At 38.4% G+C, this 23,424-nt stretch overlaps 1 protein-coding gene across 5 annotated transcripts in view; it reads right to left on the bottom strand.

Annotated features, from left to right (window-relative positions):
- Positions 1-23,424, bottom strand: part of atp8a1 (ATPase phospholipid transporting 8A1) — a 101,485-nt gene that overhangs the window by 10,071 nt on the left and 67,990 nt on the right. For 4 of the 5 annotated variants that reach the window (XR_015107005.1, XM_086157933.1, XM_086157932.1 and 1 more), the window contains 8 exons: positions 22,371-22,554; positions 20,664-20,774; positions 14,432-14,506; positions 12,797-12,919; positions 8,994-9,072; positions 7,694-7,755; positions 7,443-7,499; positions 6,751-6,858 (listed from right to left, as the gene is read on the bottom strand). Coding sequence is in view for 4 of the 5 variants with exons in the window: in XM_086157933.1 (XP_086014059.1) it covers positions 6,751-6,858; positions 7,443-7,499; positions 7,694-7,755; positions 8,994-9,072; positions 12,797-12,919; positions 14,432-14,506; positions 20,664-20,774; positions 22,371-22,554 (799 nt within the window). In the remaining variant the exon portion in view is untranslated. The other variant, XM_086157936.1, reaches the window with a different exon arrangement.

Consider the following 23,424-nt stretch of genomic DNA (forward strand, 5'->3'; position numbering starts at 1 on the left):
AGCAGTTGTAAACCATCTTTTCACTTATTAAAACAAATTTAAAGAGATGGAACAAATTTTGTTGAACAGATCTATTTTTCAAGTCAGGCAGTCAAGAGAGAGCTTCAGAGTAAAATTTGAAAATATTTATGGTCTCAAGCAAAGTATTAAAGAGAACCTTTTTTGGTCTGTAATATATCAACCGTGTATAAAGGTGATGTGAAGTTAACAGATGGAGATGATTTTCTTTGTTGCCACATAATTCCCCTAAATTATAAACTCTGAGCTAAAGTTTTACTTTTAAGACAGTATGTGAAAAATGTTCACACAGAGTACATGAGTGACATAAATCTTCGAAAGCGACATTTTGGATCCTCACTAAGATTAATTTATCACGCTGGGAGAACAATCCAATTCAGATCTAAATCACACGAAGCAGCTCTAGAAACAGCTACTTCTCTTGGGAACACATGATGCATTATTACCAGGCAGTTCTCTGTGATGTGTTCATATAAAACCCAAAGGCAACTGTCAGGCTAAGAGATTGTTTTAGGTTCAGAGTGGCGCAGAAAAGACGGATCTTCGTGGTGGGGGCCAAACCTTTAAGCTCTGTGTGAGGACCATGTTTGCTTTGGCCTGATGCACTGAAATGATCTGTCATGACATGTCAAAGTGCAAAACTCATGTTCCTCACATTGTTGTGTCCATTTTCTTTCCCTGTTCCTCAAGACCCCATCTTTCCGGTAATGTGGGATAGACAAATCCTTGACTTGAGAATGCTCACACAAATACACAGACAGACAGAAAGAAACACACATGCATATGCATGCACGCACACATACACACACGACCCAGTGTTAAAACAATCAAAGCACACAGGTTTGCTTGAATCTGCTAATCTGTTCACAATTACCAGCAAATTGACTTTGAAGTCTGACAAAACACAAGAAGAGGAAATCCCAAATGACAGAAAATCAAAATATCTTTTTCCTACAGTTTGAGACGGGCAGCGAGTGAATGGGGCTTTTCTGTGTTGCTCAGGGGCTGAAAGCGTACAAGACGAGGGAAAATTAGATGGCAGCACGGGATATATTTATGTCAATTTTAAAATTATGCAGCCCTGCTGGAAACGTTTACTGTTTTTTTGTATAACTTTCATAAGTCAGTTTAATTATTTTCTTTTTCATCAAGTGTATCATGCATTTTAATGGGGGCATTTAGGCTGTCTTGAGAGTCTAGAGAAAATAAACAAGACATATACACTGAGCATATTAAATCAAAGTCAAAAGAAGTTGAAAAATAAACAATTTTTCTCTTTCATTTGAGCAATATTTATATAATAGTTCTCACAACATAAGCCTGAGTCAAAATCGACATATGTGCAAAAGGGTTTGGAAATCAAAAATGAATGATGATATTTAAAAAAAATGCTTGGAGTAACATGACGACGGTGAAAACTAAATATAGCTCAACTTAAATGAATCCCCTTATTACCATGCAAAGTTGTCCTTTATGAGGTAAATCTTTGGAAATGCAAACAAGGCAATCAACAATTGTTAAAAGACTCAGTAGGTATGAGGGTGGGGGTAAGGGAGTTGTAGGTGGGGCTTCAGTATATAGTAGACGCTTGCGATGTCTCATACCAGGGGGCCGTTGGGAGCTCAATGGGGTGAGAGGCCGAGGGAGAAGGGCTGCATTTTCGGGATAAACTAATAAACTTGTCTTGCGGGACAGACAGTAGTGCATGCTGGCATGGAGGGGTGTGTTTTGACAAGTCATGGACCCCCTCACTGCCACACGCACGCACGCACGCACGCACGCAGGCACGCAGGCACGCACGCAGGCACGCACGCGCACACACACACACACACACACACACACACACACACACACACACAACACACACACAAACACACACACACACACACACACACACACACAGATGGACTGGAACAAGCTAGAAATCTGCACGTTATTGCACACTATGCTTAATGCCTTTACACAATGCAAGGGGATAAAACTATGTCCTCTTTCACAAGAGCAGAAAGAGTGAAGATTTTCAAATGGAAATATAACAAATAATATGTCCACATTGGAGATTGCAACAGGTCAATTAGTACGTATGTAATAGAGAATACAGAATAAAACAGTGGAGGTAACATTTTCATAAAAACAGCTTTTAACAGCAAATACTTCAAAAATTATTATTATTCTATTTGCAGTTCACATTTCAAATACCTAATTGACTTAATTTCATAACATTTGTGCCAAGTGGTAATTTGAAAATAAGCTGATCCACAAAGCAGAACATTATTCTTAAAGTCGAATTTTATCCAGGCCCGTTTCAGCATCATGTGATTGTCACATTTTCCCCAGGGAATATACATAATATAGCAGCCATTATTTTCATTTGTATCCCTGTTATTTTGTTAATTTTGATTGAACTCCATTAAAAACAAGCGGACGATTCTGTTACAAGTTTAAAAATAAAAAAATACTTAATATGTTAACACTGTATTGCGATGTCTTAATCATCATCATCATCATTACTGTTTAATTTTTTTTTACAATTTTCTAGATTTGAATAAAAAAGTTACATAACATTAACTTTTTAATAAAGACTTCTACCAACAATTACTCAAACACTATGAAATAATGTCCAAGTTCCTTACAATGGCCAACTTTTTGTCTAATTATCTTCCACACCATCAGACAGCAGTAACAACTGCCTGCTAACTTCCAGGATGAGGTGGGATATTGGCATCTGAATGACCTAAAATTCATGTTTAATTCAACATTTGTGAAGATGAAATGATATTTAACATTGAAGTTTATACAATGAAACAACTAATAATTAGATCACAGAAAAGACGTTTAAGATTCAGCAACATAAAAAAGACATACTTGGCTGTTCCTGTTCTTCTCTGTATGTCAACATGAACAGAAAGACGTACAAAAGGAAAATATTGGAAGGGGAAAAAACAACAAAAGTAACAAAACCTTTGTATAAACAGTGGTCTTACAGCCCTGCCTGTGGCCTTGAGATTTAGGGTGTTTGAGTGGATTAAAACATTTTTGCTGACCATTCATCACAGGCACTGCAATGAACATGTCATGGTGACTAATTTGCTAAGGGAGTGAAATTCTATCCAGTAACAATAGTTCAATAAATATTCTCATATAGAAATCAGGAACATGAAAATAATAGAGAAAAAAAAAATCAGCATTGGCAGTTAACCAGAGTCAAGACCATAACTTACATGAAAAAAATACATGACAAAACATGTCTTAGCTCTGTCATGCTGTGTTTACTAAAAGTTTTTAGTTTGAACCTGAGAACTAATCTGAGGGGGTGGAGGGGTTCAAAATAGTTTTTCTGTTATTATCTTTAAGCAAATCAGTGCAGTCTCTGTCTGATTTCTAGGAAATTTCTTGGTAATGTTTATTGAAATTACATGCAGACTTTTAGTATTTTCTTGGCTGTATGACAATTTGTTATGGATAATTAAACACATTCTTGATTCATTTTGAGGCAATGTTTGCTAATCTTAAAATCATTTACTTGCTAATTCAGAGGGAGTAGATTTCCAAGCCACCACTAAAAATGAATTTGATGTCTGAATGTAAACAGAAAAAAATGCATATCCATTTTCAAATGTAAAAAAAAAAAACTTTGCCACAATATTGCTGGTAGGTATAATACTACTGGATATTCATGATTATTGACTTTTAATATTAATAACAATGAGACTTAGTGAGACCAAAGGTGTGCCACTACGGTTTCAAGAAAACCAAGGAAAGAAACCGCTGTGTTGAGAACAGGCGTTGAGGTGCTGCTAAGGCGCTTGAGTGTGGCAGATTACATTCAACAAACACAATAATTTGACATTTTCTTTTCATGTTGATGTCAGACCTTTGTGAGGTGATATATGAGTATTGGGGATGGAGCCAAATTGATAATTACGTGTGAAAATGCCCAACTGTACTGGATGGATGCTGCACCTGCCTTGTCAAATGATCCGAGGATATGTTGTCTGACAGTGATAAATGTGCTCTTCTGGAATCGAGCCCTGCTTTACATCTCCTGTTAAAGGCAGCGAGCTCGGCTGTGAGTGAGAGCAGAAAGATGAGGAGAGGGTTGTACTAATGGCTGTTATGCTTTCTGCCTCTAGCGTTTTTTTCTATGAACGGACAGGGGTCTTGAAGGGGTGAACAAAAAGAGAACAAAGTGGAAAACGCTGATGCAACATGTAGGAGAAAGGGAGTTAGAAAAAAAACATAGGACAGAAGAGTACCAAATGATTTGAAGATTGAAGCTGACACCAAGGAGGCCTTTGAGAGGCCAGGCTGCATCAGGTTTGAGCATAATCTTGCTACAAGGTCTTGGAAGTAGAGATAGTCTCAGAAGCAGTATCAAGTTTCAGGGAGTGATGTGTCCTTGTTTGATGATGTACTAGCATCCCTTAGTAAGGCGGGGCATTGGGTTACTAGCTACCCACAGGACACCGTTACTGTCTTCATTCAACTGCTACAGGGCACGGTTGAAAGAATCAGGCTGCACAGAGAGGGAGTGAAGGTAATGCAGATACCACCTGTGAATGTGTGTGTATGCCACTGAGAATGTAAGTGGTTTGTTTATTTTTTTGTGCACGCACAGACTACAACTAAGACCACACAGACTTGTAAGATGCATAATTTTGTTTTTTGTGGTGAAATTTGTCAGATGAAAAAAAAAAAAATCCTGACTTAAAACATGACTTTAAAGTATATTAAAAAAGAGCTGGGTCTTCTGTTAGTATGTTAATTACTTTTGTGTTCATTGTTGGTCAAAATTGGGTATACAGAAGTCGAAAAACTAGATGAAAGTTGACACGATAAACTATAAAATGTATACTAATTCCTCTTAATCTGTCTTATTAAAATACATTTTGGATGCCTGAGAATGACAGCTAGTAAGATAAATTTTTTGGTGAAAATTCTTGCGACTTGTATTGCTGTCTGTTGTCTACTTGGACTGTGGCAAGTAATTATTAAGTAAATCTGATCCTCTAAGCTGATAAAAGCATGAACAAGGTTTTAACTGATTACAATATCTGATCACCAACAGTTATTTGGTTTCCAACCAAGTTGGGAAAAAAATCTCCTGAAATTGTTTGAAATTGAATATCTAAAAATAATTGCCTGTGGGGGAGTTGTCAAATATAATATAATACAGAGACTCCCCACAGGTCATTAGAACTGAAGAAGCCTCCCAGATGAGGAGTAAAATATCTTCAAGTGAAGGAATTCGAGTCCAGTTGCCGCGACAAGAAGATTTCAACAAAAATTCACTATGACCTGGATGATTGAAAACCACCACAGATATACATTTCACATTCAAAAGTGGACAGTCATATTGAGATTTGGTCAGATGATCAACCGGGGAATAAGAGACCACACCTTCGAATGCCAAGTTTGATGTGGGATCTTATATGATTTTTGCCTTTGGGAGTCACAATCAAATGAGGCAAAAATCAAATATTAAGAGGTACCTTCCCCAAAAACAATTAATGGGAGTAATTTCATCAGAGCTCATCAATAAGCAATGACTTTTGCCTTTAACTTAAGCCTGCCACTGTTGAATAATATATTTCAGGTGAAAGTGAATATTTTTTGTGAACTGAAATCAGTTTCTTTTGGTAATGTACCAAGACGTAAGAGACAGGGAATTTTAACTAGAGGTTATATTATGCTCAAGGCTTCACACTATATTTATATTTGATGGGACAATTTTGGCAAATCAAGCACCAAGGATCAAGAGACCAGCTTCCGGTTGTTTCAATTATAACTTGAACCCACATTGGTTTTAGACATTTGCAGGCTTCACCACTAATGATCAAACCTGCTGTTAGAATATGAACCCCCAAGAATGACTCAATGGTTTTGTAATGACTGTTCCAATTTCCACATCCACCAAATTCCCAAATGCCAGGAACATAATCCAACCCAGGACGCACACAAAACTGTACGGTTGAGCAGACAAGGCAGCATGTAATGTGTGACAGGTAAGATAAGAACTACTCACAACAGGGAGTTTTGGGAACATAGATCTGAATGGAAAGAGTCTTTCCTCTCCATTCAAATAGAAAGTGTCATGCTTGAGAACTGAGCTTGCATGCAAAATTAACTGTAAATGATGTGTGCTCTCTGACTGCTGGCTGCCAGCCTTTTTTAATGGCTCCCTGCTGTTCTTATCACCACTGATAAAAAGATGCTATTTTTTTCTGGAGGAGGGGCACTGTTTTTTTAGTCTGCATTAAATCAGCCTTGTGGAATATTTATTTACGGAGGTTATTTATTCCTTGTCATTTGCAAAATACAAAAAAGTTCCAGAGTCACTTGCTTTTCAGGATATCGGTGTGTAAACCCAGCTTTGCCACAACTCTCTTTGTTTTGCTTCCTGACTGCTTTACTCTTTCAGTGTCACCTGTGGATACTCAGAACTGAGGGAGCTCAATGTAACACAAACACTCGGCTAATTGGCATAATTAAGTCATTATGCAACACAAGCCAGAGGCCTGACAGTTTACACTCCTCTGGTTCTTCTTAGAAACCCCCGTGTCAACTTGTTCACTGATTTCTCACCAGCAGGGTGACTATGGTGGAGAATGATTTATGAGAAAGTTCAGGGCTGTCAGTGACAGATGATGATTCTTTTAGGATCCAAGAAGCTGTGAATGAGAAAGAGAGTGTAGATGTGTGCAAGCATGTGCTAACAATGCCTGAGATTACCTCTCCTGACATGTCGGGAGCCAGAGGGATAAGAGGCCACAGGGAGGAGTAGATAATGAAAAAAACCACCCATAGGCCAATGCTTCCCCAGATGGCGATGTGACTGAACTGTAAATAGAAAAGTACAGTACACAGTGTGTTCAGCATTTTTATTCAGCATTTTTGTTCAGCACGAGTATGAACTGTACTAATATAGTGCTGCAAACATTTCTTAAAGATTACATTGTTTTGTCATGGCTCTAGCAATTATAGAACCCCCTGCCAATACCAGAGTCTTGGACCACATACCAATACCAATATTTGAAAGTTCAAAAAAACTCCTCTATAATCTCGGGTGATATTTCAGTTTCTGACAAATATTTTCTTACCTGAGGTAATTTCTAAACCTGAACAATTCAAGAGTCTCAAACAACCAGCTGAACCAAAACTGCACTTACATTTGATAAAATATCACAAGATAATATCATGGACTTAAAAAATTAAGATGTTTGATATATAACAATGAAACCCATTGATCAATTAATACAAAGGCCTATAAAATATTGATACATGTTCTCTGTTTACTTAATTATTTTGAATAGCTTGAACCATGTAAAGATTGACCGCACCTTGTGTGCGCATGGAAAGAGGGTAGATTAAGTAATTTGGGCTCAGATTAGTATTAGCAAGAGTGAAAAGAACAATCAGCCTACCATGGTCCAGGATGAAGTCTCCAGGCCTGCTTTAAGGCAAACTGTTATGACAACAAACTGCAGACACAAACCAAGTAAAAAGAAAAAGAAAGTTAAAGACTGCACCCTCCAGTACCAACACTGTAATATTAAGACATAAAAACAGTACATAAACCACATAAATGAAAAAGAAAATTAGCTATAACCGCTATATAGTGTAACATGAAGGCTTTGTCCAGCTTTTAACGGAGCTGGGGGAAGGATACACTTACTGTGTAAACCATATTGCCTAGGAGGAGATAGTCTGGTGTTCTTCCATTGCCAAAAACTGTATCTGTGAAGCAAATCAAACACAGAACATTTTATGCAAAACCTGTCTCTTTCAGGTTTTTGAATTTCTTATAGAGTTTCATTTGGTAATTTGAAAAAGTAAACAACCAGATGGTGCATATGATATGGCAAAGGTCATTTCAGTGTGAACTTTTGTGCAAATGAGACTTGGACAAACCCTCGGATATGACAAGATGGGGATGAAAGCAGAGTCAATTGTTGCTTCCATTATTATTCTTTGAGAGGCTAGAATTTTAACTCTGTCATTTGCAACTACTATAAAAGAATAGTTTGATCAGTAAGACAGAGACATAGAAATGATGTCCATTAATCATTGTCAGAAATGTAATGTTCTGGATGATTCACTGCCAAAATAGAACAAAATTGATTTTTCTTCTGACAAAATGATTATTTATTCAGCATTTGAGAGCATTCCAAAATCTTGAGAACACGTTTCTAAGATAGTGGTTAGAACACTTTCCAAAAGTAATACATGGAAATTAACTGTAAATCACAAAAACAAACAGCTCCTATAGACTGACACAGAAATATTGGCAGTGTTTGACTGCCAGTAAAGAATAAAACAGGCGCTCCCTTTCCCTTCACTTCCGTCTGGTCACATGTCTTGTGTGCGCTGAAGCTTTGCTGACAAACTGTCAATCAGATTGAAGGGGTTTTGCAGCTTTGTTCAGAGAGCAAGCCCATGCTTGTGTGGTCCTCAGTACTGGATAGCCAAGACTTACTAACTCAAAGATCCCTATTCTCACTTGATCCACACAAACGCAGACACGCACATGAATGCGCATGCACGTGCACACACACAGCACACGCACACACAAATCATCATCATCATCAACGCCGTTACCACCACCAGAACCATCTTATTTTTTCAATCTGTACAGCACTTTCATGCAAAAACACATAAGTGGATAAAGTGATTTGTAATGAATAAAAATCTAAGACCGGGAAAAGTCTATTGGGATTAAAGGCACCATTGTCTCAGCTCAGCTGTGAAATGGAATGTGTGTTTTTGGGTTGTGGCTTCATGAACAACAGCGATGGGTGGGTGAATGCATGAAGTGTTACTGTGTGCAGCTCTGGCTAAGGAAAACACATGTTTGCAATTGATGACTGAACAGTTGAAGAGAGAAGTAAGTAAGACAAAGTATGCAGGTCTGACTGTCATCCCACTTTTACCAATGTCCATTGAGAGCCATGGAGGAGTCTCTGGGAGCTGCTTACCATGCTGGAAGGCTTTGAGGGGGAACCAGAAGAGGATGACGGAGTGGAAGAGGCCGTTCAGACAATGGGCCCAGAAGACCTGCAAAAAAAAAAAGGGAGGGGGGGCGATTGGGGGAGGAGAAGAGGAATGGGGGTTGAAGGCAACAGGAGATTCCAAGACGAGAGAGAGGGGGACACCAAGAAAAAAAAAAGCATGAGAAAAGGGTGTGGGGAGCTCCAGCCTCCCAAGTGACCCCTGACCTGGGCCCTTTGTGCCAGCCCAGCACTAGGCTAAGTGGCGGTTTTGTCGGGGCCTCCTCGCTCAATGGCCACCCCGCTGACAGACATGTTGTATATCCTCTGTGTGTGTCAAGGAAGAGAGACAGGCTGCTGAGTGGTTGTACAAGTAGGGAAGGGCATTTGCATGGTGTCAGACTTCAACTTGCATTTTGAAAAACTTTCAACCTATTTAAAACATTCAAGCAAAAGAAGCAGTCCAAAAAACAAACAAAAAAAAAATAAAAACAAGGTCCGTGTCTGCAATCCTGTAAGAGCTTCTTGGAAGATCATTTTGCGTGCAGCTAGTACGAGGGTTTCCTCTCATTGCATTTCATTAGGCCCCAGCCCTTTCATGTGAGAATTTTAATGGGTACAAAAATAAATGACTTGAGAGTTCAACCAAGCAAAAATCTGTCTAGAAGCGCGCACACAGACAGACAGGGCTGACAGAGATTAAACTGTTTTCATGGTAATTATTTAGGGGCCTGGAAAATAGTGGAAAATCATACAATGTGCGTTTTTCAGTGTATATGCATTTATGTGAGTATGCAAACTCTGGAAGTGTCTTTTAAATCAATATTCAACATCGAAAGTGTCAAGTTTCAAACTGAGGGTATGCCACAGTAGAGCCAAACAAAACATTAATAGGCAATGTAGCATGAAACAGCCGTGAAATCTTTTCTGCCAAAAAATGCCGATCATTTGTGCCCCCTTTTCCTCTCAAGTCCTGACCTAGACGTTGGTGTTAATTCGGAGAGCTAAAAATTCAAAGTCAACAACTGACAGAAGGTAAATAAAACAGAAGTTCTCTTTCCAAAATCTGGCCTCTATTTAAGAGCCTCTTTCATTGACATTCTTAACACCCCTTTTAACTGAATCAGCAAATGTGTCACTAAATGTAAAACTGAGCATTTCTTGGGTTTTTAATAAGTCTGAATGATGTTTATGACCACTGCTTTGCATTAGGGGTTTATTTCAAAATTTGAGCCAGGAAGAAACGTGAAAACGTACTACAAACTGCTTTGCAGAAAATGGAAAAGTCTTGTTGATGTCTGTGACGCATTCTATTATACCTCAGGCTTTGTGGCATGAGCTCTGCACTTCCTATCAACTAAACAAAGTGTCATTGTAGCCTCCCAAACTCAGGATTACCAAAGCCTGCCACTGTCTACACGAAGGCCAATACACAAAGCCAGAGCGGCGAGAATCAATCTCCGTCTCAGAAGTGAAGTGCCTCCTAAATTAAAACGAATGTTGTATACTGATTTATGCCAATTAGCTCCCTGCTGACAGACTCAGCTCTACCTCCTCTGTCTTATCCTAATTCTGATGCTGCAGGGGTGCAAAAAAAACAAGTTTCCCTTTAGCAATAATGAATGCTAATGGAATCAATAAATGTTCATAATCATTTGTCCCTGTGGGATCCTCCCCTTTATCTCTTTTGCCACCCTGCTTTCTTTCTGTCCCTTGTACCCAAGCAAGGTGATCTCTCCATGAATTCCATGTCTGTCTGTCTATCTTGCAAGGATTTGGTCCATTATGGAAATCCTAATTGTGCTCCTCAAAAAAAGGAAACCAGGAGTTTATATTAAACCAAATATTTCAAGACGGTTATCATTCCTTTCCTTTTTGAGTTGACAAGGTAAGAAGGAAAGGGGGGGGGGGACATAGTGGGGTAAGGGTGCAATTAAACAGCTATTCTCACTTTGAAATCATGTAGTGTGGTATTTGTGGGGGACTTAGGTCTAAGGCATAAGCAATGTAAAGCTATAAAGTTAGTGCAGTGCCTTGAGTTTTTACACTCCCTTTTTCTTCTCATCACAAACAGCTTTAATTCGCAAAGACACTATCTGTTGTGTACAAAAGAGCCAGGCGTGCAGAAAGAAAGGCTTCAAGGGGCCAAATTCCTGCTGGATTTTCTCGTCTCGCCTCGGGCCGACTGCAAGGAAAATATCGCTGAAAATGAGTGGACAAGCCAGAAAAAACAACCTGCTGACCTGGCCGAGTCATCAATTACAGGTCTTGGAAAATGTGGCCCAAACAAAATCTGAGGTTGCTCCAAAAATGGTAGCAGATCTCTAGTTTTCAAGTTAGGAATTAAATAATCACACAGCTGATTTTTTTTTTTTTTTTTAAATACAAGAGTAGGATCTTAGGTTGAGCACTCCACTATATATTCCAATGTTTAAAAGGTCACTCTCATGATAGGCGAATACCAAATTTTTCCACATTTTGCATGGAATTTTCTCAAAGCAGCACAGGAGCCCCTTCAGTTTATTTCATGCTGGGCAAGTTGTAACAAGTAACAGACTTCTACTACCCCACACTGGGACCTCATTTAATGCTCAACAGTTGTTATAAAAATTACGGTCAATTTGTCTTAAATCTGTAGTTTTTAAGGAAATCTGAATATATTTTATTTTCTTAGACCAGTGTCAATGTGAAAGCTGTGTTAATAGCTTATCTTACCTCTACTTTTTCAACTCAATCTACAGTACAATTTGGAGATTCTATTGGTCCACAACAGAATACTGCTTACTACATTTTTAATTGGTACATTTAGTCTAGTACTGAGTGGGTTAAATTCAATCTGACAGCCATGCTCTGGTAACAAACAGCGACTCACTTTAACAAATTGCATTATTCTCCACAACCAACGGCATTGCACAATGACAGCACAACCCTTCTGTTCCCCTCTTTTCCGGATTCCTTCGGCTACATCCTCACATGCATTAGACCATCCCTTTTCCTGACCCCCATAACCAATCAATAATCCACCTCCACAGAGCACAAACCAGGTCACCACGCCTGTGGATGAGGGTACAGGAGTCTCTGTGTAGTGTGGAGAAAGGGGGAGATGTCTTCATTACCACTGGGGAGCAACTAACTGAGAGCCCACACAGCAAGAGCAGAACAAGCCATGACCATACGGGAGGCCATTGTCAAGGGAGATCAGCATTAGTCCTGTGCAGCAATGCAGCAGCTCTCTGACATTAATGTGATGGTAACTGGTTGGATGACTGGATCAGTTGACCTTCTTCAAATCATTGTGTCATTTATTTTAATTCTCATTAAAAAGGGTTTGATATTGGCTGTCAGGAAAAATGTCATCTTTCTCCTACAAGCTCAGATATTTAACAGATAAAACTGATCCACTGACTTAGATGCTGATTAAAATAACCTCATAGGATATTAAAACGTGGGTTTCCAAGGGGACGTTAGCTAAAAGCGTTGCTTTTGACAGACACTGGGTTTCCTTTTATTTGAAGGAAAGTTACCATAATGATAAAACCGATAATTGTATTAATTTTGTAGGACAAAACTCACAAAAAGTATGTTTCTGACCCTAAAACATTGTGTAAAATATTATTTTAAATTGATTTATTTACCAATTTCTATTAAGATAATTAGGTCAATTTGGAAGCTTTGGGAAACATGGGAACAAGCACTGGATGCTAAATTCTCTTATAGTGCTGACTGGTCCATAGCAAATGAAAGTGCACATACACACATCCATAAAGAAAATTTCACAAAGGCTACTTTACCTTAGTGTTAAAACCCATGGCATTCTGGGAGGTTTTGTAGAGCTCTGGATACTTCAGCATGTTCTCTTTTCGACAGGACCGCTCAAAGATTCCCAGAGTGAGAGGAGGAAGAGCAGTGAAGATCTGAAGCAAAAATAAATGTCACAATGAATAGAAAGAATCACATGAAGTACAGAAAATGCAAAGCATACCCTGGACTAAAGTCATACTGGGATTAACACCAAGGCGAAATTGTACTTGTAACCTGAATTTCAGAGACAAATTTACATACATTTAAGCAAATTATCAAAAATAATATGTGAGTGATTTGTCAGATAAGGAATGAGAACATCTTCGGCATTGATCTCATCTCTGTTTTACATCTGTTGTGGAATGTGTTTTTTTTCTCTTCTCCTCAAATTTGTCATTTTACATGATTGAAGCCATTAAATGTTGAAATGTAGTTTCAGAATCAAATTTCATAATTTTTCCATGGTTATTGGGAAGGTTTTGCTTAAAACCATTCTTTTTGTCCCTGCACAAAACAGGAGTAAGAAAAGATATCGAGCTAAAAGTGTATGACAGCATTTATAACTAAAATTATTGGCCATCAATGTGGTTTCATTAGATGTAATCAGTGACAGATGTATATCAAGATTTTCTGCAGGTTGTCATACCTGTTCTACCAATATACTAAACAATGGTGTTTCTGAAGCAGCTTTCCCTAAATGAGTTTTCCATGGCTTGTCCAAGTTTTTCATGACCAAATGAACCCTGAATTGACATTAAACCCCTTTATGGAGCCCTATTTTGATTTGTTACGCCTCAGTTCTGTTCATATGCAAAAGCCATCTTCTCCTATAAGGTGTGGTTGGGTTGGGAGGGGTGTGTTTCAGCAGGTCAGGTGGTGAAGGTTCCCAATGGGCCCATCTGGAGTGGGAGTCTGCAGGCCTCAGTCTGCAAGACCACTGGGCCACAGGACATGCTCCATTGGGCTCCTTTCTTATTCAGAGACGGGCCATGGGATGATCTCTACAGAGGGGTGGATTCAGACCACTGCCTCTGACAGACTCCCACTGAGCAAAGGAATTTGGATGGCATCAAAGACAGCTATGGTTCTCAGGTTGTGATTTATTATTAAATTAATGCAAGAGGCAGAAAAAATGTATTTCATGAGGAAGTTCATTTACCCCATAATCAATTTTTGTGGCCAATCAAAAGTAAAGAACTCTTTACACTATATTGTTCATTTTAATGACAATTTAATGGACAAGTTATTTAAGTTATTTAATGGACAATTTTAAGGTATAATCAACTCCTTTTAGAGTTATGCAAAATAGTGAGTTCATATGGAAACATATGAGTTCATTAGGTGTGGTCCTATTATAGAGCCCAGGCGGGCTCATAACGTGTCGGTAGATGCTCACTTCTGTTCCATGGTTCCCTAAGCTGCTCTTGCTAACAACACTCTTTAGAGCAAGCAAAATATTTGTTCTTTCACATTCTGTATATTTTCTCATACAGAGAAAATGTGGGCTTGAAAAGAAGGCATTATTCTAAGAGACATTGTTGTAGGCAGATTTGCAGAAACTACTTCATTGGCATGGGTAAAAAAGTAGTGGTCATTTTTATGGAGTAAATCATCATATCACTCACCACATTATATAGGCCGATGCACCAGCGTTCAAACAGAATCTGACCAGAGAAGCCATTCACAAATGCGAACCAGATCTAAGGAGTAAAAGAGAAAAAAAATATAACTAAAGCAGGCAACATATGTGCTTGTGAAACAGCAAAATGCTGTCATGTTACAAATTCATCTACATAATTAAATCAAGAAGGACTCAGTTTATAGAAGTGTAAAACAGTTTTTCACCTAACACTTCATTGTTCTATGGAATAAAAACTCAGACTTAAGGTGTCTGATGATATGACAAACTGAAGTTTCCAGCAAATACATCTCAAAAGATACGTATTTTTACATTTTGTTGGGTAAAACAAATTTCATGTATTTCTTGTTCTTCCTCCTTTCTACTGTTATCTGTTGCTGTTGTGTTTTTTGCTTGAAACTCTGGCACAACAATTTCCTTCGGGATTAATAAAGTCGTTCTCATCTCTCATCTCAAACAGCAAAATAATTTTTTGTGTCATTATTCAAATACAAACAGCAAAATACAAACAATGTACCCATTGTTTTTTGGTTGACTTTGTTCTGACTTGTAATCAAATCAAGCTACAGTAATCATGCTGTAAATTTAAAAAAAGGCAGAGGTCAAATCAGAAATTAATAGTGACAGCAGAGAAGCCAAGACTTCCATGTGCTGACTCCATGATGCAAAATGTTCCCTGAATTTATCATGGGATTTCATGCCAACATACATCACTCCCACTATTTAACTACTTGATGTAGCTGAAGACATGTGGGTGACACATGAGGGTGGTTATAAGGCCAGAGACAGACTGGGGGCCTGTGAATGATGGAAACTCTGATATATTGTGTCAGGAGAGGTAGACAGAGATAATGTAAACCATATGCTGGGTGGAGATGAGACTTATCACAGTTTCCTATTTACTCATACTTATTTGAACTATATGATTCTTCAAAGACCAGCAGAACATTTGGGCAGCAGATATTAGCGGACAATATCCAATCGGTATTATGACTGTTGTATTACACCTGTCCAACACACTTTATTCTCCCCTTAGTATAATACAATACAAGACAATATTGTTGCTATTAATCAAGATACCGAGTACCCTTTTTTTTTATAGAAATTCTTTTTTAAACACATGTGCCAAGTTCAAATGTTAACTATGCTTGGTATTGGCAGGTCATGAAATAAAATGAGAAATAATTCTCAATTATTTTCTCAACTTACCTTGATTAAATAGAAAAACAACAAATACCATTTGTTATCATTTCTCTGGTACGTGCTATTTAACTTGCTGCTGTGATGATGACATTTCTCCATTGTGGCACAAATAAAGAGATGTCTTGGTTTTCGCTATTTACTATACTTATCAGACAGTTACAAAGTTTGACTATATGTAAAAAATAGAGCTTCATGAATTGCAATAAGTAACTAGTTACTGAACTGTTATAAAACTAATCATGTTAAAAAGTACAGTATTTCTCTGTGGAAGGACAAAAGTATACTGAGTTCTGCAATGGATTAAAAATGTATCCTCACAATGTAACTGTGTAAGTGTTGGACAATTCCTATTCCAATACAGGCCCTCGTTCCTCATGTGAAACATTTAGAGTGAAACATTAGAGGTGCGCAGTTTTAGCCATTGCCAGCTAAGCATTTCTTCACTTCATTTAACATCATTATGAAGGCATGAGCTGCTACAATGTCTCTGATTAGGAAAAGCCTATATGAAGACCTCACCAGCTACAGCCACACAACTAAAATGAGAATGTCAGTTGCTTTTCTCATTTAATTGTGAAAGAGTGTACATGAAACACATGCAAAGTGTTCTGGTCCAGAGGTAAAGCAAGAGAACAAAAAGTTGAAGACCTTGTAATTGTGCCCCCAAAACCCTGTCCCTCAACACCATATTGACCCATCAAAGACCCTATCCTTCTCACCAACAAGGGCAGTCTACCATGACAGTTTCTTTTATGTATGGGGGGGGGGGGGGGCATGTTTTCAAACTCAGATGGGTCATTCAATCACATCTGGGAGCATGAGAATCACACGATGTACAGTACGTCCACTGGCAAGGTGAGAATAAGTCTGAGTTTTGGCTTGATGTGCAATACATTCAGATGCTGTTGCTATGGGTTATGGGATGAACCTGCTTCATGGCAAGCTCAAGACATGGTAACGAGAGGCTAGCGGGTAGGTCAAACTGCTGAATTAATTACAGCTCTGCTCAATGAGAGCCTCTGGGCTGATATATTGTTGTGCTAAGTTAAAAAAAGGCTCCTATTCATAGCATGTGGTAACTGGTTCTCTGTGAGTGTTTTGGCCTGGGCTTGGGATCCCAATAGCGTCTCTCTCTTTCTCTCACTCCCATCTCATGAGGGACAGATGCATTGATTTGCTCATTAGGGGAAGTACCAGGCAGGATTTTTCTACCCCTTTTCTTCTCCTCATTGAGTGCCACTCAACGGAGGGGTGTGGCTGGCCTCTCTCCCCCACTGCACATTGTGAAAAACAGTAATAGAGGGTGGCAGCACAGGAGAAAAGGGAGACTGGCAGGGGCTATACGATAAGAAGTCTCCTTGCATATTCATCAGCAAATCAAAAATCATTGATTCCACAGTGCTGCAGGCCTTGTCTGAAAATGCCTGGGGCCTGGAAGAGGTGGGACTACAGGGTAGAAGGAGCATGACATTAGCGCCCAACAATGTCCTGCTACTTTTAAGCTTAGTATTGCCGAATTGCAAATGAAAACAATCTAAAGAAGCAACTGGGGATTAAAGAGGGACTTATAGAAAAAGACTCTAAATATGCTGAAAATATGAGGCGACACGGACACAAGCTGTCTCACAATGCCAGGCAGGGCTGTTTTACTTGCATTCAATGTGCTACTAGTCAGCAGGCATTGCTCTGTGACTGTGAGAACTCTCTAAATGCACTGCGCCTCACTGAATAAGCTTTCATGTAATTGCCTCATAAATGCCACTTGTCCATCAGGCCTCTCGGTAGAACTGTGGCCATCTGTCAATCAAACATGAGTGGCCATCTGGATTAGCCATTTCAATTAAGTTACTATGACTTCCTTCAGAAAAAAACAGCTAATTTTTTGTGTCTTAATTTGTTCCCTGCTATTCCTCCTTTTTTGTTAAATGGTGTAATTTCTAAGAGGAAATTACTCAACATGTTATTTTGCTTGAGCTGAGTTGTATTATTTCAAAGTGTTTTGACAAAAATAACTTTTTTTGAATCATCGAAATTTTCACATCTTAAAAACCGGGTAATTATCCAGGATCATCACATATTTACTTTCAGACTTTTAATATATGCTCAATAATTACACACCTATGTTAAGAGCCTCACATTACATCCTTCTGCTACTACCACAGTCTCCAGACAAATCACACATAACTGGTCCTGGTATACTGATATTCAAAATGTAACATCCAAGGTTTCAATGTTCCTGCAAATACAAAATTTAGACATCCCTGGATTTAGGCAGACCTTCTACCAGTCGATGGTAGTCAGTGCACTCTTCTTTGCTAAAGTGTGCTGGTGGGGCCGTGACTGGACTGGTGAGGTCAACAGACTCAACAAGCTGGTGAGGAAAGCCCTCACTGGGACTGAACCTGGACCATCTCCGATCGGTGGCAGTGGGGATGGTGACGGACAAACTGAGAGCTATCCTGGACAATCCTTCCCACCCCCTGCATGACAAGCTGTGGCCGATGGGCAGCTCTTTCAGCCACGGGTTCTTCCTACCCCAGTGCAGAACTGAACGCTTTAGACGCTCCTTTGTGCCCACAACCATCAGAATGTATAACAGCAGTCTGTACGGCACACAACTCTGACTGCCCGGAGGTGCATCCGCGCTACACCAACCTCACTACCTCACCCCATTCACTGCCTCACCCGTTCATTCATGTGTCATGCCCTTACTCCGTTGTCTTTTTTTATGGCCTCTGCCCTCTTGCATCCTGCCTATTTTTGTTTATTTATTTCATTCTTGTCATTGCTATTGTCACTCAAACTGCTTTTGATTAGTTTTGGTTGTCTATTTTCACCCTTACTGTTCTCGCTGCTGTCTATTTAATTGTGGATATCTTTTAGTTTTTATAATTGTCTCCTAATTGTCTCTCAAATTATATTTATATTCATAATTATTGACACTTATAACGGTTGTGCTGCTGTGACACAAGAATTACCCCTATGGGATCAATAAAGTTTATCTTATCTTTTAGTCACTGTGAGGAAACCTAAGAGTGACAGGGAAAACAGTACAAATACAAGAGTAGACCTATTAGTGCTACAGCACAGCTATTACCAATACCCCAAGGGCTGCATTTGGTTTTGATGTCAGTCTCACAAAACTGGGACATTTTGAAATAAGGATGCAACCAAACACGGAAGAAAGCGCCCATTATCGTCTTGAATGTCCTGAAGGAACTTAGCTAGGGGTGGAAGGGATTTATGTTTTCAAAGAACAACAAAAGATGTACTCAAAAGACACTCAGCCTGCAAACAGAACTACAAATATAATGTTCCTGTTGCAGAAAAGATGCAATGCTTAGACAGGGAAAGTGTCATCTATCAACCATGTAGAGCCACTGAAAAAGAGTAGAAAACATTTTTGACTAAGTTTCACCATTTTGATCTCGCAGTGTAGCGTTCCATGATGGAACATTCTGCAGAGTACTGTAAACTCCAAAGGACTGAAAAGGTTTCTATAGTGTATAATCTTCAATACATGTTTGAAACATATCTGAAAACATATTTTTTTAATCTGAAATTGCAGGGCATTTTTCTAACTTGGTGTAAAAACATGATCAAACAGTCACAGGGCCTTCACATGCAGTTAAAGTCTGGAAAAACCTGGCTACCTGCCTGTAGTTTAAAAGTAAGACAGAAGCAGACATGCTGGAATGTAAAGAGGTAGTCTACTGATTTTCCATGGCACATACACTGGAATGAGGATCAAATATGGGATCATAGGTCAAGTGCCACAGAAAGAAGATGAACAAAAAAGAAATTTCAAGTGTTCATGTTTTCATGAAAAGTTATATGCTGGCGATACTATGAAAACAAGCAGCTAATCCTTTCCTGCAACTACACTGCACGGTGTATTTCCCATGTTGTGTTCATTTCTCAAAAGAGGTAAAGAGAATAATTCAGTGCAATATTGGACCCCTTTGCCTGTCTGTGGAGCAAATTAAAAAATAAACAAATGAAAATAAAGAAATGAGAAAAACAAAAATAAAAAACAACATAAATGTAATCATTTCTTAATTGCAGTCCAATTTTCTATTCTTTTCTTTTATATATTTTTGATTTTCATTTATACTGCATGTAGCATATTCTTTAATCAATAGAATATAAGGGCTTAGATTGACCCAAAGACATGATTTTTCGGATAGGTCATTATGGACGCGTACATTACAGCATAGTATCTTCATGTAGTTTCGAGCCAAAGTGCAATCAAACCCACAATGCTGCTTTGGATTCATTTCAGTAGAACCTAAAGTTGACACTTGAAAAGTGGCTGTAGATCAAAACATTGGAGCACCACCATCGATAACGCTGGTGCTGATAGGAAGCACTTAAACTGTCTGGTCAATCTTGGTTGTAGCTTTGAACTTACACTCAGGGGTGGGTCTGGTATCTTTCATTTGCCATCAAACCCACCGCACAAGTGTCAGGCTTATGTTTAGAGCAACATTCCATTTAATTATTTTTGTAATTGAGAAAAGCACCTCAGATAATTCAGAAGATCATATATGATTAAAAAAAAAAATAATAATAATAATCAAGATTTTTTTTTATAATGTTGATGTATTCAACATAGAAACAATTACTTCTATTAGATAGCTCCTATCCTTCAAACTTGAGAGAATGATATGGAGAAAGATATATGTTGAGATGTAAAACATTCAGGACCATTTCTCTATTAAACTATGTGAGTACTATTAAGAATTCGCTTTAGGCAACACTAAGTAACAATTATTCATGTGATGACATGTAGATCAATCTTTTTCTCTTGTTCTGTGAGTGCGTGTGTGACTCTGCTTCTATCCATTGAAGTCAAAACTTTCACATAGTTTGGCTTGCTATGCCCTGAGCCAATAAACAGAAATACAAATATGGAAAAATTAAGCAGGGAATGTTGGCCTTTACCTCATCTCATCATGTGGAAGTGGAAAATAACTTTTAAATCTTGGTCTTTGGAGCTACTGTGTGTGACATACCTCGATGATGTAGAGGACAATATTCTTGTAGAAGCAGTAGAGTATACATTTGGCCACGCGGTTGTAATTCCAAGCTCCATGGACTAGCAGTAGATTCTTCAAGTATTTGAACTGAAAATTGTGAGAAACATCAAGATAAATTAACAATTTCACAATGATAGTTTTTGAAGTGCAAAGCAGGAACACCCTAATTGGCCATAAAAATTTTGGATTTTTAGAAGTCCGTAGACTTTAGCATTTCCCTGCAGAGTGATGAAGGATTAATGGAGCGCTGAAATGAAATTACTTACTATACCATTCAAAGAAAAAAAAAATGGCAGGTCTTTTTGCATAAAGTAAAGTAATTTCTATTCACTATTCAAACTAAATATTTCTGCTATCAAACTAAGTTTTACTTAAGTCTTTTTGAAAAGAGAGTGCAAACTGAAAAGCAAACACAACTGCATTACAATTTTACAATAGTGCTAGGTGAAATGACAGCATGGCTGTCCAGAGTCTTCGAGTGGTCAGATCAAATGGCAGTTGAAAAAACCTGAGCTGATGACAGACAGACAGCAGAGGTGCCTCAACCCAAAGTCTCTTCACTCCTCACTGCCTTCAAAAAATACATCCAAAAGCATCTGAGAAACTTGCTGCCCAATGACGTATGACTGCTAGACCAACTGAGTCTTAAGAACATTGCAATAAGTTATGTAATCATTATACCAAAAGAAAACCTAAAAAAACTTTTTCTTACAAAAAATTGATGTAACTTTCCAGGGATGGATTTCAGCTTCCAGTAAGCAAATTACAGTTAACATACCGTTAAGCCAATATACTGAAAACACCAGCGGCACTAGGGACATGTAATTTAATTTGAAGCTGGTACACAACCTACATGGCTTATAAGAGGCCACCTGTCTTTAAAAGACATATACCTTCTGCATGTAATTTGAACTGAAGTGGGAACGAAAAACTAACCTGGGTCTCTTGAACAGTAATTGCATAGGAGGACAGAGAGCATACTGTGTTTTAGTCAACTATTGGTTTCCCACACAGCCCCTTGGCAGGAACAGAAAAATATGCTACTAAGTGGTGTACAAAGTAGAAAATCCATGATATAGGGACTCGGTGGCTTTTGTTACTTTCAAGTATCAAATAGTCTCCTAGAGTTTTAAACATTACCTAGTTTTGAGTGTTTGTATGAAGGGCATTTAGCTTGAATATGCATCTGCGGTATAATGCTGGGAGTTGAGTAACACAGTACATCTGTTGAGGATAAATTCATTTTATAAGCTAATGCCCTGGCATACATTTAATCTATTATAACTCACAACAATGTGCCAAGCTTTTACTGACACATATTTCAGTTGAAAAAAATAAGAGGACAAACTTTTTCAACATGTGACTTATAAAATACCTTTGCTTTAATGAGGCCAATTTCAATTTTTTTCAATTTTATTTCTTAACAGTAGAATCTTCTTATGCGCCGAATTGACATGTAGAACACAATGAGTGCACATATGCTATGTACATTACTTTAAATTTTGCATAGCATGAAAATTTTAACACAACTTTGAGTCATGGATCAGAGCAATGCAGTTAGAATCTTTGGTATCTGAAAATTAAACTTCAAACTGCATAAATAAGCATATCAGCATAAATTACAAAGACAATACACTTTGCTATTCATTTCCTTCAGATGTTATATCCTGTCATCAGACCCACCTGGGCAATTGAGTAATCTGAAGAGTTTGCTGCCTGCAGGCCCTCATTGCCGGAGATTCCCACACCAACATGGGCTGTTTGGATCATACCGACATCATTTGCACCATCACCAATAGCCAGCGTGATCACCTTCACTTGTTTTTTCACCATTTCCACCACCTCGGACTTCTGGAGAGGAGAAACTCTGAGAGACAACAATTGCAGGTCAAGTTCCACCTTAGGTTTGGAATCAGAACTTGGTACATATATGTGAAGAAATTAGGTTTTATTCATAGTAAAGTCACTGCAGCAGTGAGTCATACAGTAATGAAAATGTAATCACAAACGGTTTGCCTTGGATAACCTTTTTAAAACTTTCTTTCTTTTAATGATTCATTGGAGCAAAAAATAGCACGTATTCACATGCTTGACATCAGCATTTAGCAAAAAAGTAAACGCTCCATCAGCTTCAGAAAGGTAGGTCAAATGGGCTTGCCGACAGGTGCACCACTGAGTCATTTTCTTGAAAAAGTAAACCGCTGTGCATTTTGTAAGATCCCTTGCAGAAACTGCTATCAATGTCCATCAAAAGTTCTCTCCGTATTCACCTCTTATGATTGAATATACTTGATTGCATCAAGCCCATTTAGAGAATGTATGTTTGTTACTGTAGCATTGATCCATTCCCAATAAAAAGGTTTTTTATTTTGCTCTATTTTGCTTTCTCACAAGATCAGTCAATGCATACTCATCAACGCTGATCATGATGACAAGGTCAAATTACAATGGCCAACAGCAGAAACCTCATGGGATGCAACCGATGAGCCAAGCATTTAAAATAGGGGTCTCAGAAGCCTCTCACTAGTCTCCCTAAAACATGACAGCTAACGTTATTTAGATTTATAGCTAAAATCCGTATATCTGCTTGAGTTTGGATAATTATTGCTGTATGCAAGGCCTTTCAGCAGCAATGTAATAGGGGAGATAAAATACAACATAACTGAGCAAATTCTTAAAATACAAGGTTTTGTTCCTTCTCCAATAGTTTGTTTGGTCATAATCTTGTGAGGGAGTT

This window comes from Fistularia commersonii, chromosome 13 (genome assembly GCF_037954325.1).
Source record: "Fistularia commersonii isolate RoL2024-O1a breed Wild chromosome 13, RoL_Fcom_v1.0, whole genome shotgun sequence".
Lineage (NCBI taxonomy): Eukaryota > Metazoa > Chordata > Actinopteri > Syngnathiformes > Fistulariidae > Fistularia > Fistularia commersonii.